The 16,924-nt window shown below is 39.2% G+C and overlaps 1 protein-coding gene across 1 annotated transcript in view; it reads left to right on the top strand.

Annotated features, from left to right (window-relative positions):
• Fgl1 (fibrinogen like 1) overlaps positions 1–16,570 on the top strand; it is a 31,108-nt gene extending 14,538 nt beyond the window's left edge. The window contains exons 4-8 of the mRNA XM_036209276.1: positions 5,787–5,946; positions 6,165–6,262; positions 10,858–10,946; positions 11,115–11,305; positions 16,370–16,570. Of these exons, the coding sequence (XP_036065169.1) occupies positions 5,787–5,946; positions 6,165–6,262; positions 10,858–10,946; positions 11,115–11,305; positions 16,370–16,529 (698 nt within the window). The 3' untranslated portion in view covers positions 16,530–16,570. The remainder of the gene's footprint in view (positions 1–5,786; positions 5,947–6,164; positions 6,263–10,857; positions 10,947–11,114; positions 11,306–16,369) is intronic.
• Positions 16,571–16,924: the final 354 nt, after the last annotated feature.

The raw sequence follows: 16,924 nt of genomic DNA, 5'->3' as shown, positions 1-16,924 counted from the left end.
TTCATGTCTGGACCATATATGAAGAATTTTAAATGCAGATATACTGACTGCTAGATTTGTTTTAGTTGTTACATCCAGCAACAGTCAATTTGAATATCCACCATTCATCTTATCATCATAACACGTATGCATACAACCTATCACACATCACTTACCCATCTTACTCCTATTTGCTCAGCCGATCCGCTCTGACCTTGGCGTTTTCATTTTCAGTAACTTTCTAGTAACTGGTTTCTTGCCTTATTCCCTAGTTCCTGTTGTTTCCCAGGATCTGCTCCCCAGCACTCCCATTTTTTGCACCTAAGCCCCAGCCTTCTCTTGACTGGCTACACAAAACCTGGGCCAAGTCTCTGCTTGCCTGCCTGCCTGCTGCTGTTAGCTGACCCTTGTGTGTGGGTTGACGAGTGGCTGGCATAGTATTCACTTGACATTCGAATCTCTCATTATATCTCACAATACACCCATGTGGTAAATCTTGATCATATGCACCTCAATTTCTTCTCCCCTCCACCTCGCTTCTATTAGATAACAACCCCCCTTCCACAAGCCTATCTTTTTACTCCTAGATTATGCATCTGAGAGAAATACACGGTTTGTCTTTCTGAATCTGACTTATTTTCCTGAACTGGATGATCTTCAGGTCCATCAATTCTTCTGTGACTGACATGACTTTGTTCTTATTTATGGATGAAAAACTCTATTCTCTGTGTATATATGTAAATCTGTTGATGGGAATCTAGACTAATTCCATAACTTGGCTTTTATGGTTAGGGTTATTATACACACAGATGCAGGTATCCCTACTGTATATCTGTGTTGATTCCTTCTGCTATGTACCTAGAAGTAGTAGAGCTAGATCTCAACCAAAATCTTGAGCTGAGTTTAGAACTTAGGATAACAGTTCTTCATTTACAACAATCACCTGCTTGCCCTTGAGATCAGGGAGCACCTAGTCAAAAGCCAAATTGGGGCTGGAGAGATGGCTCAGTGGTTAAGAGCACTGGCTGTTCTTCCAAAGGTCCTGAGTTCAATTCCTAGCAACCACATGGTGGCTCATGTCTGTCTGTTCACAGTTTCAATTCTAGGAAATGGGGTGGCCTCCATAGGCACCAAGCACACACACAGTACACATGCATACCCATACACACATTAAATAAATACTTTAAATTAATTTTAAAGTGTAAATATAACGAACATATTCAATGTAATATCATATAAAAGAATTGATATTGTGCTCTCATCAAAGCTTATATTTTTGGTGTCCTTAAATTTAAAAAAGTCTTTTCATGCATACTATTTGCATAAATTAGATGTCTTTGTTCTTATTTATAAGTCACTATACTGTTACTAAATTAGTAATTTCCCTGAATTATAATTCATCACATGCTAGCAAACATCTAATTACATACAACCTAGTAGTTTTTGCAAATAATGAGTAAATCACATATGTGTATAGCATATAATTAAACTATCTTTTTTAAGCACATGGGGGATAATAACCTGTGAATTAAAAGTTATTGTATCAGATTCACATTCATTGGTAACAATTGCAACACATTTGTTTGGCTGATGACACCTGCCACTCTACAGTGACTTCTAAAGGTTTTCAGGGCAGTTTCTCGAGGAAGTATGGGTAGTGGTTAATATGTATTCTTAGACACCTGGTACAAAGTCTAATAACTCTTTTGCTGTCCTTGGACCCTAGACAAATTACTTAACCATTCTCTGTCTCATGTTCCTCTGCATAAAATGGGAATGACAAACCTTTTTATTTCTTGTAAGGATTGAATGAATTAAGATTTTTAAAGTGAGTTCCAGGAAAAGGCGCAAAGCTACACAGAGAAGCCCTGTCTCGAAAAACCAAAAAAAAAAAAAAAAAAAAATTTTTTTAATATAACATTTGGTCTAAAGAAATAATGTTATTCCAGACGGTGATGGTGCATGCCTTTAGTCCCCACACTTGGGAGGCAGAGGCAAGCAGATCTCTGTGAGTTCAAGGTCAGTCTGGTCTACAAATTGAGTTCCAGGACAGCCAGGACTGTTACACAGAGAAACCCTGTCTTACAAACCAGAAAGAAAGAAAGGAAGGAAGGAAGGAAGGAAGGAAGGAAGGAAGGAAGGAAGGAAGAGAGAGGAAGAGAGAGAGAGAAAGAGAGAAAAACAGAAAGAGAGAAAGAAAGAAAGAAAGAAAGAAAGAAAGAAAGAAAGAAAGAAAAAGAAAGAAAGAAAGAAAGAAAAAAGGAAAGAATGCCATATACACATGGACATTGCCATCTACTCTGCCCTTTGCTTTATGGAAAGAAACCACTCAGTCTATGTTACAAGAATGTTGCAATCTCCAATAAGCCAGTATCTTTTCTCCTTCTTCCTTTTCTTCTTCTGTCACCTTGCAGTGAGGATGACTGTGGTGAGGCTAGTTCTGGCATGTCGCAGAATGCTCTGTGGACTGGTAGGTAACCTCTGTTGCTATCCGTTAAAAATAGTTAAGACTGTGAGGTACTCCAGGAATGATGGTGCATGTCTGTAATCCCAGCCCTAAGGAAACTAAGGCAGGTTTGGAGGTTAAGGATAAATAGACTAGTGAAAAATAGGACAGCCTGCAAGGGATAGTCATACTCGCTCAAAAACCAAACCAAACCAAAGCAGCAACATGAAGTCTGGGGGAGAGGGAGTAATTCCCAGTCTTGAGCTTCAGCCACTATTATGCTCTAGCTGAGGTGTTACTTGATGAAGCTGAAACACATAGGCTTCCTTAAGTGGCTTGCTTTCTGTACAAACTATTCATATCACCAAGTGTAATGCAGTGTTTGACGGAGAGAAACTCACATGGGCTTTCATCCAGTAGCATGTGAGCCTTCAACAATCTTTACTTTAAAAAGTCCTATAAAGGGCTGGAATATGGCTCAGTGCTTAAGAGAACAAACCTACTGTTGTTCTTGAAAAGGTCCCGAGTTTGGTTCCCACACTTACAACTGCCTGTAACTCCAGCTACAGGGGATCCAATACCCTCTTCTGACCTATACTCATTCACTCATGCATATACCCCTCCTCACTTCCCACCACAGATGTACATATGACAAACTAAAACAATATTTTAAAAGTCCTATTGGTTCACATCTTCTCCAACCTGTCCTTCTTCTACCTGTGGTCCAGTGGATTGAGTGGGTTGACAAGCTTCAAACAAAATATTTAGTTGATGTTTTTAAAATTATTTCTCTTTTTCTTTTCTTTTCTTTTCTTTTCTTTTCTTTTCTTTTCTTTTCTTTTCTTTTCTTTTCTTTCCTTCTTCTTCTTCTTCTTCTTCTTCTTCTTCTTCTTCTTCTTCTTCTTCTTCTTCTTCTTCTTCTTCTTCTTCTTCTTCTTCGTGTGTGTGTGTGTGTGTGTGTGTGTGTGTGTGTGTGTGTGTGTGTGTGTTTGTTTCTCTGGGTGGCTTTTCGCTGGGATTAAAGGTGTGCGCTACCACCACCAGGCTTTTTTTTTTTTTTTTGGTTTTTCGAGACAGAGTTTATCTGTGTAGCTTGGTAGCCTGTCCTGGATCTCCCTCTGTAGACCAGGCTTGCCTCAAACTCACAGAGATCCACCTGCCTCTGCCTCCCGAGTGCTGGGATTAAAGGTGTGCACCACCATTGCCCGACCTCTTATTTTTAATTTATGCATATGCATGTGTATCTGCCATGTGCATGGGTACCCCAAGAGGACAGAAGAGGGCATCTGATCCCCTGGGGCTGACGTTACAGATGTTTGTGAGTCACTATATGGGTGCTGGGAATGAACTGGGATCCTCTGCAAGAGCACTAAGTGCTCTTCACTGCTGAGCCATCTCTCTAGCCCCGAGACTTGATATGTTAATCTCTACTTTGATCAAACTTTCTGCTATTACAGTTTAAGCCATGACTCTCCCATGACAAGCTCCTAAATTGTTCTTTATAAGCTGTTTGCTTTTTAAATGTGTATTTATTGACTTTTTTTTTCTTCTTGGGGTAGGTTGTTTGTTTGTTTGGTTGGTTTTCTTCCATTAAAAACTCTCCTGGGGAGGCTTAGTTGTGCTTGGCACTTTCTTCTGGAGAGAAAGAAATTCATGAAACAAAAACTGAAAGATGGCATGAAATAAAAACAAACAGAAAGTGTTGGCAGAAATCCCTGTATTCATGAAGTTTTTCTAAAGCAAGTTAGAGTTAATCATTTCCATACTTTCCTGGAAAAGAGTTTGGACCTTGTGCATCTTTGCTGTTCAGGTCTTTGATAGGAGAGCAACTATAAACAAAAGCTCTTTCCTAATGGAAGGAAAATGTGCTGACTTTAACAAAAGTCTCCTACAGTATTCTTGACTACAAGACATAAGCTTTTAAATACCAGTGAGTTACTGTACATGGACATTTTCTTCTTCTTTAGTCACCTAACAGGATCGTTTTATAACCCAGCATGCATAAAAGAACACTTCTGTTTTTGAATCTTGAAAATGAATGCATGAACAAAGCCCAAATCACTAAAAAGACCAACAGTAGTGCACAATGGAAGTCAGCTTTGTAAAGTCTATTTATTTTCTCTTCAGATTCCCACTGCCTACTCAACTTAATTAATATGATATGTTTCATTTGTTGACAGTTTGGCATCAAAACAATGAACTGAAGAACTTAAAAACACTGTAAAATTTACATGATTCAATCATAAGGCAATTTTTAAAGAGGAAATTAATGAAATGATAGAAGTCAAATGTAAAAGAGATTTTTTAAATTGTCTTTTTTTTAAAAAAAATATTTATTTATTTATTATGCATACAGTGTTCTGCCTGCATGTATGCTTGCAGTCCAGAAGAGAGCACCAGATCTCATTATAGATGGTTGTGAGCCACCATGTGGTTGCTGGGAATTGAACTCAGGACCAGCAGCCAGTGCTCTTAACCTCTGAGCCATCTCTCCAGCCTGTAAAAGAGATTTTTATATATTATTTTCGGAAGTTCTGTACCTGACAATCCTTGAAACTACTTTTCTATAGTGTGGCCCCTGCTCCAAACATCTGCAAGTTGCCTGGGTATCTACTTAATACTTGACCATACTCTCCAAGTCTGCTCAAATCAGCCTAGAATGAGACTCAATGGATATTAGCTTGTCCCACCTCAAGTGGCTTAAGAAACAATATTACTTTTTGTATCCAACTGGTAGCTATTTAACTTCAAAATCCAGAGAAATACCATGGCAGAGGAAAATACAAGGATGAAAGAAAGCATAAAAGCTTGCAATTTTTAACAAGAACATCCAAGGATATGTGGACTGTTAGAAATTTCAGTGGAATGTTTAAGAAATGTAGTGAAACTGAAAGATTATAAAAACCGAACAAGATTACTGTTTGGGGTTCAGTCCCAAATGATAAAAGAATTTAAGTCAATATAATTTATTTTGTAATACTTATATGCTGTGTTGCATTGGTACTTTCATTGTTCAATTCATTGTGCAGCTAAGTTCTGCTATGCTGTCCAATAAGTGACAGGTCTTACTTGAGTACAAAGCACTAAACTAAACACCAATGATTTGTTTTTAACCTACTTGCTACAAAAATACTAAACGCTCCATATTTCATGCATCTCCGCCCCCGATCTTAACAAGCAGTCAGTGATAACTAAGTTGTAGGAAAGAAAACAAGATTTCCTGAATATCCACTAGAAGATACACAAGATGGCATTTTGTGAAGTGATTCTGTAATCCATTTGTTTTATCTGTCTCCACCGATACTGAATTTCAGGAACAAAGACATATAACAAGTGCTACATTACCCTGTTTTGTAAACAGATTGTTCAGAGATATACAATGACGGTTTTGAGCAGAGTGGATTTTACAAAATCAAACCTCTCCGGAGCCAGGCAAGATTCTCTGTTTATTGTGACATGTCTGATGGAGGAGGGTGGACTGTCATTCAGAGACGATCTGACGGCAGTGAGAACTTCAGCAGGTAACTGCTTTTAACAAGTAATTATTTAGAATAGCAGGTATGAGATTGGTGAATTAAGCCTTCTTACGCCTCCACTTTAGTAATGTGGCGATTTTCCTTTCTCATTTTTAAGTAAGAATATGAGAGTAAGCTAATTGAGAGAATGTGACGAATGTCATAGGTGGTGCAGGTATCTATTTGTATTTTGCTAAAACTAACTTTCAGTTTCAACTTCTCAGGGGTTGGAATGACTATGAAAATGGCTTTGGAAACTTTGTCCGAAACAACGGTGAATATTGGCTGGGTAACAAAAACCTTAACCTACTGACTGTGCAAGGTAAGTTTTGCACTTGCATGGCAGGAGGTCTTAGGTTCAATCCCCAGTACTACAAAACCAACAAAGGCCATATAGTATTTTCTACTAAATCACAGGCTTATAGAACAAATTCAGTATATATCATGATTTATCAGATGTAATAATACTTGCTGAGCCATAATCCCATTTGTAAAATGCTACTTAAACCAGGCATGAGAGGAAAAGACAGTAGGTTGGTAGGGAATATATATTTTCTCATATATGTTTTCTATTTCTTGAAATTAAATGTGTTGTCAAAATAATTTTTCAAGACTTGAGTGACAATTATATATACATATAATTATGTGTTTCTGTAATTTATTACCACAGTAATACCATGTGATAAGCCACTTCAAAACAGTAGTCGTCTGGGGCTAGAGAAATGACTCAGAGTTCAAGAGTTCATATTGTTCCTCCCAGTTCCACATCAGGTGGCTCACAGCTGCCTGTAACCCCAACTCTGGGGAATCCAGCACTCTCTTCTGGCTTCTGAAGGCACCCACACATGTGGCATCACACACACACACACACACACACACACACACACACACACACACACATACACACACACATATACACATAAAAATAAATCTTGAAAACACAAAATAGATAATTTAAAAATAAATTATGACCCTCTATACAGTCCTCCCCACACATGTTCACTTGTCTGTCTATAACTAGAGTTCAATGTTTGTCTAAAATTTTATGTTTGGTAATGATTTTTCAATATTTTATTTTTTCATAGCCTCTTGTTCCCATCTATCACCCTCCTTAGCTTACGTACAGCTTGAGACTGTAGGCAGCCCCCTTTGGGTCTGGTCCTCAATGTCTCGTACATGCCAGTTGCACTGCATAAGAAAATATGTTGAATCACACTGGCAATGCCAAGACTTGTTTGTTCCAGCCAAGCTCAGGCAACTACTGGTCAGTCTGTAGAGTAGTAATTACAAGGGTCTCTGGGACATAAGCCTGGGATGTCAGAGTTCCCCGCAGTGATCAGTGTTGTGTAAATCTGCATAAGGTTTCCTTCCCTCAACATATAAATTATCCTGGTTTTAAGAGTATTTTTGCCAGATATGCCATGGGTTTTTTTCTCCCAATTTTTAAAAATTTATTGACTTTCTTTATTTTATGTGCATTGGTGTTTTGCCTGCAGGTCAGATCTTTGAGTTACAGACAGTTGTTAGCTGCCATGTGAGTGCTGGGATTTGAACCCAGGTCCTTTGGGAGAGCAGACAGTACCCTTAACCACTGAGCCATCTTTTCAGGCCCTGATATGCAACGTTTATCCCCGCCTCATTCTGTTTCCTTTGCATATTAGTATTTTTCTGGGTCATTGTTTAAGCTATGAAAACCCCATTGTGCCATTCTAAACACAGAAAATTCAAACTTATTTCTCAAGTAATTTTTATACGTAAAGGTTTGCTTGGGTAGACATTTTCAACAAATCTGAATCACCTTCATCTTTTTTTGCTTGGTGCTGGGTGTTGAAATCAGGCCTTTGCACATGGTAAGCATGTGTTCTACCACAGAACGACATACCCACCCCTTTCATTTTCTTATTTGGTGTTCAAGCTGGTTACTCTTGGGTAGTACAGAGAAATGTATCTATCAGTTCCATGCCTTGCAATGTATCATAATTCAACCAAAAGGAATTGCCTCTGTCCTTATATTCTTTTTTTTTTTTTTTGAGCTGAGGATTGAACCCAGGGCCTTACGCTTGCTAGGCAAGCACTCTACCACTGAGCTAAATCCCCAACCCTGCCTGTCCTTATATTCTTTAATTATGGCAGCAGTTAAGGCCACTCAAATTGCCTCTGAAAATAGCTTTATTCCTACTAAGTTTTTTTTCGGGGGGGGGGGAAACTGTCTGCAATAAAATTAATCTAGAAATGATCTTTAATTCTAAGTTTATTCACTTATTGACAAAAAAATTGAGACAGTTATCTTTTTTAAAATGTGTAATATTGGGTTGGGGATTTAGCTGAGTGATAGAGCACTTGCCTAGCAAGCACAAGGCCCTGGGTTCGGTCCTCAGCTCTGGCCAAAAAAAAAAAAAAAAAAATGTGTAACATTGTCTCTCCACTAAGATATGCACTTTTGAGGGTACCTAACATATCTGGTCCTACTGTGCCCACCCAGGTCACAGGCTTGACCCACCTGAGCTAAGCTAATGCTTTTAGAGAGCTCCATCTAAAGAAAACCCCTCTCTACACTTGTTCCAGAAATGAGACTCTAGAATCCTCCTCCAAACAGCTTTGAACTTTGTTCCTAAGACCTGTTCAATGCTTTTCTTTTTTTCTGCCCTTCTGTTGCTGAGCCAGAGGGAAGGGTAAGTGTAGCAGGCTACCTTTGGGCCACCAGCCAGCTCCCAAATCATGACACAGAGACTCTTATTAGCTTTGAATGCTCAGCCTTCTCTTATGCTTGCCCCACTACCTCTTATAACTTAATCTAACCTGTTTTTCCTTATCTATGTTTTGCCTCGGGGCTTTTTACCTTTCTTTCATTCTGTATGTCCTGCTTTTCTTTCTTCTTCCATGTCGGGCTGACTGTCTGCTGCCTGGCTGGCTGGACCCAGGCATCTTCCTCTCTGTCTCCTTTGTTCTCTTCTTTTCTCTCCTCTCAAGCCTCGATTCCTCCTCCTACTTATTCTCTCTGCCTGCAAACCCCACTATCCCTCTTCTCCCCAGCTATTAGCCATTCAGCTCTTTATTAGATTGATCAGATGCCATAGGCAGGCAAGGTAAAAAAGCATCACATCTTTACATCATTAAACAAATGCAGCATAAACAAATGTAACACATCTTTGCCTTGTAAAACAAATATTGCACAACAGGTAAGGAACAGCTTTTTACAATAAGTGTAGACAGAGGTAGGATGTACAATATGGGTGTCCACAAGGTATGTCCAAATGCACATCATTTGATGGAGATAGGAGATGGGGTACCAACTGTAGACTGGACTGAAGGGCTCTGTTTATTTGCACTTGAAACTGCAAGGAATCTGAAACTCTAAATTCTACCTTCCTGTGAGGTTATTGGGGCATTTTATTGAACAAAATAGGAAGGTACAATATATGTTACCTAGTAGTTTTATTTCTAATTTTCATTTTGAGACAGGGTCTCACTACATATCTAAGCTAGCCCAGAACTTGCTACATAGATCATGTTGGCCTTTAACTTGACATAATCCTCCTGCCTCTGCCTCCCCAGTGATAGGAACAGAAGTGCATGCCACCACATGTATCTAATTTCTAATATTTGACAACAGATCTTCAGCAGGAAGACCAGCCTGTTGTTCACAAACAGGGACAATGGGAAAGGGGAAGGGGGTGGCTTTATGTAGCAACTATTTCACTAATTTGTTTCATATAATGTTTTTATCACATAGAATTTTTTACAGTCATCATAGTATATCTCTTTTTATATTTAGAGATTTATTTTCAACATGTATCATTTTTAGCATATACAAATAAGACAGTATGCCAAATAAATTAATTTTGTTTTAAATATTTCCCCACTGGCTAGGAACTCCAGAAAACCTTCTTGATGCAGAGTCAGTGATGCCAGTGTGTGTACAGTGATAGCCACCTTCTACGCCATGGAGCGAGCGTAAGGCAGAATTCTCTAGGTGCTCCTCAATACTCTCTTCCAGTGACATGCTAGCAAAGGAAGGTTTTCATAAAACAACCAAGATTATTGTTTCTTCTTCAAATGGTTCTTAGACAGTTTGCTAGCTGATAACTTATTCTGCCGCAAAAAACAACCAGGTTCATACATAAGCAGGGGATGGTGACTATATTATGAAACACAGCCAGGATACTAGGGGTTATAAGGTGTTGTTAATAGTGACTAGTTCTTAAAAAAGTAGATTCTTGTCAGGCGGTGGTGGCACACGCCTTTAATCCTAGCACTTGGGAAGCAGAGGTAGGTGGGTCTCAGTTCGAGGCCAGCCTGGTCTACAGAGTGAGTTCCAGGACAGCCAGGTCTGTTATACAAGGAAACCCTGTCTCAAAAAACAAAAACAAACAAAAACTAGATTCTTATTGAAATTAAGAAAAAAGGAATACACATAGTTCTTAAACCACTCTTTTCTTCACCTCCACACCCCCTCCCCTTGAGTTTTTTTGAGATAGTTTCTCTGTGTAGCCTTGGCAGTAACTCACTCTATACACCAGGCTGGTCTTGAACTCACTGCCTCTGCCTCCTGAGTGCTGGGATTAAAGGTGTGTGACATCACTGCCTGGCTAGATTCTTAATCTATTAACTAAATAATAACATTTCCTGTTCTTTATGAAGTGAATCATACATGATTTTTGGATTTGTTTCTATTCTTTAGATAGTAGAATTTTTCCACTTTACTACTTTGCTGTCATTTTCAAGTAAAATAAACAATAAAATGCTCACATCGTATTACTCCGGAGTCATGGTTTATTCTTTCTTTCTTGGCAGAGGAAATGGTAAAAGCAAACCAAAACTGCACAGTATATTTTTAAACCTAAAGTCATTGTCATATCATGCATTTAAAAAAGAACAATTTCTTATTGTTTCTGTTGGCTTTTTTTTTTTTTTTAGGAGACTATACTTTAAAAATTGACCTGACAGATTTTGAGAAAAATAGTCGCTTTGCACAATACAAACATTTTAAAGTTGGCGATCAAAAGGTACTAAAAAATTTATATAGACCATGTCAAGTTAACCCTGGAACTATACAATGGAGCCCTGAAAGTCTGTAGAAATAAAAATATATAATAGAGCCTGTGCTGTTTACTTAACACATTTTTCAAACTTTTCCCACTGATGGTGCAAAATGCCTCTTTTTCCCCCCTCAGTCTTCTTATGAGTTGAACATTGGAGAATATTCTGGAACAGCTGGGGACTCCCTTTCTGGGACTTTTCACCCTCAAGTGCAATGGTGGGCTAGTCACAAAAGAATGAAGTTCAGCACGTGGGACCGAGATAATGACAACTACGAAGAAGGGAACTGTGCCGAGGAGGAGCGGTCGGGCTGGTGGTTCAACAGGTTTGCTGCTTGACACACACAGTTGGGAGGGTGATAATGATATCTCAGCGGCGGGCACTGATTATAACACGTGAGGTAATGTTGGCCCTGCGTGCGATAGTGAGTAATCCTTACTAGGATTCCTCAGCCGTGAGGTGCTTTGAAGGACTTGTTCATGGGGTACGTCAGTAAAGCCTGAGCACTCCGCAACAGAAGCTGGCTGGGATGCCACATTCCTGTAATCCCACCGCACTCGGAGGCTGGGACAGGAGATCACCACAAGTTCAAGGCTTATCTAGTCTACATAACGACTTTAAGGCTAGCCCGGGACACTTAACAAGATCATGTATTGAAAACATAAATACAGACACAGACAAACATACATACATGCATACATATGTACAGACAGACAAACAAACACACACACACACACACACACACACACACACACACACAGAGCAAAAACAAAGATTCTCTAGTAATATGTCATGGAAATAAATCAAATTTCTACTTACACAAGGATTTTTTGCAAACTGCATTACTGTTAAGTTATAACCAGAAGACCACAAACTGACATGAGGAAGTGGAGAGCGTGCACACATATACATATTTGTCAGCCAGGTGTGATGGCTTACATCTGTAATCCTGGCACTTGGGAAGGTGAGGCCATCATGGGTCATATGACATCTCGGCCAGCAGGACCTTGTCTTAAAAAATAAAAAAATAAAAAGCATCATGAACTGAACTTAGACCCAAGGTGATGTTTTTAATTTGCTTGTTTTTATAATAAAGTTTTTTTTTTTTAATTTTAAAAAGAAAGAGAAGAGGAGGAAGGGAGGAAGGAATCTGCGGCACTCTATTTACCAACTAGCTCTTCACCATCTCATTTTTTACGAGAACTCTGTTACTGTATAATTTTAGTACTACTCTTCATTCATGGTGCCTCTTATTAGTTCATCTAATGCAATCCTTCCTAATGCAGGAAAAAATTGCTACAATATTCTTGACACTTAACCCTACCCCAACCGCTGATTGAATGCTTCAATATCATCATTAAGCTCATTCTTTTGAGTGTGGAGGGGCTGGGAGACTGGGTTCTGAGGATCAAATCCTGGACCTTGTGCAAGATAAACAAGTACTCTGCCTCTGAGGTACACCCTAGCTTCATTTCATTTCTGATGATACAAAGTTCTCCATTTTATAAGCCTGAGATATGCTTCTTTTTAAGTTTTTATTCATATTTATTTATTTAATCAATTATTTATTTATTTATTTATTTGTTTGTTTGTTTATTTATTTATTTATTTATTTGGATTTTTGAGACAGGGTTTCTCTGTGTAGCTTTGGAGCCTGTCCTGGAACTCACTCTGCAGACTATGCTGGCCTCGAACTCACAGAGATCCACCTGCCTCTGCCTCCTGCATAGTGGGATTAAAGGTGTGCACCACCACCAGGTGGCTCTTTTTTTTTTTTAATTGTTGTTCTCCCACATACACACTTTTTTTTGAGACAGAAGCTCATGTAGGCCAGGTTGGCCTCAAACTCACTATACAGCAGAGAATGACTTTGAACCCCTGATACCACTGACTCTACCTCCCAAACACTGGAACTGAAGACCCGACATGTAGTCCTCACTGTGCTTAGCTGAAATCTGCTCTCTTGCCAGGTTTCCTCTCAGTAGCTAGAGAGGAGCTGCAGTCCCATGTCAACACAATTCTTTAGGCCTTGAGTGAGAAGGAATGCATTGTGTCATTTAGAGTTCTCCTGTCTCTGGACCAAATGTCCCTGCTTCCTGGAGTTGTTTTCCAAGCTGCACTTTGTTGGATCATCCAGTTAAGGCAGGGATGGGAACTTCACGCAGTTTTCCTTAAAAATGACCCAGCTGGCCTGCTACATCTGCAGAGCAAATGTGGGACTTGTTAGATAAAGCATCAGCTTTGAAAATCTTTCTTTTTTTCGTTGGAAAACAGGAGCCACCTCAAAACATCTAGACAATTAAACTTTCCGTGAAGTCCTTGGCAATTTTGGAGTGTCGTGTTTGTTCATATAACTGGACTAGCCATGTAAATTCCATAATCTTTATTTTTTTTCTTAGTGTGATGAAAACATCTTAGCACCTCTATGCTATGAGTGGATCTATTCTATACATGTTAAAATTAGAATCTATATTCTATGAATGGATCTATTCTATACATGCTAAAATTCCTTAGAGCCATGAGAGTCTTCATTATAGCATCATTTGTTGTGATGTGTTGGCTTTTAATTAATTATTATTTTTTGGTTTGTGTATCTGAGACATGGTCTTACCATGCACTGCAGTCTGCAGTCTGTCCTCAAACCCATGGCAACTCTCCTGCCTCAGCCTTCCAAGTGCTGGAATAATAGGTGGAAGCAGCCATACCTGGCTGACTTTAGAGTGGGAGATTTCAGTGCAGATACAATGAATTTAAGGTATTTCCATCAATTAAAATAAGTGTGTGCAGTCGTAAAAATAGTAGGCTTCCCACTGGGTTTTACTTTTCCAAAATTTGAGTCTATTTAACAGTTAGCCATTTATTAAGGAAATGGAGTCACACAACAGTGTGAAGGGACAGAGAAGGAAAATCATTAAATCATTTTTCCTACTGTGCTAACGTGAAACATGGTTTCCCTCTTAACTTTCTTGTTAAAAAAAAAATCATTCCCTTCTCCTCCTCTTCCTTTTTAGTTCCTCTTCTAAGCAAGCATCATTTAAGACTTACCTATAATTAACAGTGTCATCTGCGAACATTCACTGATGTCTGATTTTGAACAGACTTGAAGAAATAATCGTTAACATTACTGAGATCTAAAGTGTGTACATCATCCAGGTGGTTACATTGCTCTACTTCTGAAGGGCGGTTGCGCACCTATTAAGAAAAGGCAAATAAACGATGTAGTTGACTTTAGAAATAGGGGTTGGGGAGAACAAAAAAGGCAATTCAGTAGCAGGAACTACCCAAGAAAAAGAGGAAGTAAATTGTTCCAGAAACCTGGCCTTAACTCTTTGCTTTCCAGTGTCACATTCTAATTTATGGGAATTGTTGGCACGTCTCAGTGTTTCTTACCACTGAGGCTGAAATCGCAACGCCCCCTATAGGTCTATGTATTTATACTCAACCACGCCCAGGTAGGAGCCCTCCACTTCCTACTGAGTCATCTGAAAAACAGCCGCCAAGTGTTCCTGCCACTGATGCTTACACCCTATGCTTTTTCCCCCAGGAAGGACTCTAACCCCCTGATTCATGAGCCAACATCAGTTCTTCCTCCCTTAAGTTGTTTTTGTGTGGTATTTGGTCACAGCCAAGAGAAAAAAATAACTAAAATACTCATTGCTGCCTCCCTTGCCATTCTGGTCTCACACTTTAGGCAAGCCGTGTCCCTCTCCCCATACCCCCCACACCTCATCTGTTCCCACAAGTGCTTCTTTACCTGGGAGCACCAATCTTTAATAACTAGTGTCAAGACGAGGCTAGAAACTGAACATACTGGAACACTGGTCTCAGAACACTGAGTAGTATCGCCCATTTCTCAATAGGCTCTAAAACAGACCAAATATAACAGTTTCTCTCTTTAAAGATATGCCCAAATATTTATCCTGGGTATTCTGGAGGTTTTTCTTTTTTAAATGCGACTTCCCATGGTACTTTAAAAACACAATGGATACTGAATCCCTGCAGATTTAGCATGCATGGTTTCAATTAGTCCTAATTATTTAAATTAGGAGGACTGCCTGGATGGTCCAGGAAAGCAAATCACAAGCTCAGTGATCCAAGCCTGTTACTTTGCATTTATGAATGGATTATCTGCTTTTCTGATTCAATGGTTTGTTTTTTTTCCCCCAGAACTCCTTCTGAGTATTCTTCGCATAGCCTACAGTCTGATATCTTTTCATAAGTTACATCAATAAATAATATATGGTGATTAATCTCATAACAGGAAAATGACCACAAACAGTTACGTGCATTTTATGTATGCCAAGGACAGACACAAGTGTGCGGACACCAAAGGAGGAAGAAGGAAATGTTTAAATTTTATAATAATCTAACAGGCCTATCTAGATTGGTGCAGTATATGTCAAAAATTAACCTGGCAACTCAAACAAAAGATTATTTGCTGATAGCTAGGAAGTTTTTTTTTTTTAAAGGAAGTTTAGGTTCTGTTTGCTTATCTTGAAGATTCAAATACTTGATACGCTAACAAACAAAGAAGGGAAAGAAGGGGATTTGAATCACGAAAGCCACATCTTGACTCTAGGTTGGTGAGCTCGGAAGCACAAGCTACCCAGGAAGCTGCAATGGAGACATTTGTTCTACTTCCTACTTTGCTAATCTCACCATCTTGGCCAAGCATGAGGTTAACACTGTTCAACCAGGAGGATATAGATGAAGGTTACAAAGCAGTTTTTATTTGTTTCTTTTTCTTTTCTGTTTAAAGGTGTCTTAGTAAGAGTTTCTATTGCTGTGAAGAGACACCATGACCATGGCAACTCTTATAAAGGAAAGCATTTAATTGAGGTGGTGGCTTCCAGTTTCAGAGGTTTAGTCCATTATCATCATGGCAGGAAGCATGGCAGCATGCAGGTGCAGGCAGACATGGTGCTGGCTACATCTTGATCAGAAGGCAACAGGAAGTAGTCTCAGCTTCACACTGAGCAAAAGCTTGAGCAAAGGAGACCTCCAAGCCCACCCCCAGAGTGACACACTTCCTCCAACAAGGCCACACCTACTCACAACAAAGCCACACCTCCTAATAGTGTCATTCCTTATAGCTTAATGGGGCCAATTACATTCAAACTACCACAAAAGGCTACTAAAGAACTGCCATGATTATTTTTCAACACACTCCAAGTGGTCTGGGATGGATCCTCACATTTCCATGGGACCAAAACTCACCTGTTTAAGCAATAACACTTGAGTGTATAAAGGTCTCAGGTTTGGAAGATGATATTTTTCTGGGAAATGTCAGAAGTCACCATGTAAAAGTTTTGGTCATTTCTTAGCAAGCTTAAGTTTCTGATGTATACTTTCCTTCTGATTGTCCTGTTTTCTTTTCTTCTCCCACTAGGTGTCACTCTGCAAACCTGAATGGTGTGTACTATCAGGGCCCCTACACAGCAGAAACCGACAATGGGGTTGTCTGGTACACCTGGCATGGGTGGTGGTATTCCTTGAAGTCTGTGGTTATGAAAATTAGGCCCAATGACTTTATTCCAAATATCATTTAGTTGTTCCCATTGGGCTCGTCTTTCCGCAGTTCATCTTGTTTCGAAATAGTTGAGAAATACAATCTTGAATAAATATATGCCTGGTGACAGCAATTGTATGTGACTACTTCTCATTCTTTATACCGCCTTGATTACTTAATGTACTTTAAGTCCAGTAGATACGGACTATCCACCAAACAAATGTAGATTATGTTAATGTTTACTGAGTTCCTCTGTGTATAGGGGTATGATGAAAGTTCAAATTGTATAGGAAACAGCATAGACTAATTAACATGATTAAGTAATAACACAAGCCTAAATTTGTAATAATAAATCATGTATGGCTGTGTGTGGTAGTGCATGCCTTCATACCCAGTACTTGGGAGGCAGAGACAGTGGATCTCTGAGTTTGAGGC

This window comes from Onychomys torridus, chromosome 17, assembly GCF_903995425.1.
Source record: "Onychomys torridus chromosome 17, mOncTor1.1, whole genome shotgun sequence".
Taxonomy (NCBI): domain Eukaryota; kingdom Metazoa; phylum Chordata; class Mammalia; order Rodentia; family Cricetidae; genus Onychomys; species Onychomys torridus.
Note: the sequence above shows the minus strand (reverse complement) of the source record. Positions and strands in the feature narration are given on the sequence as shown.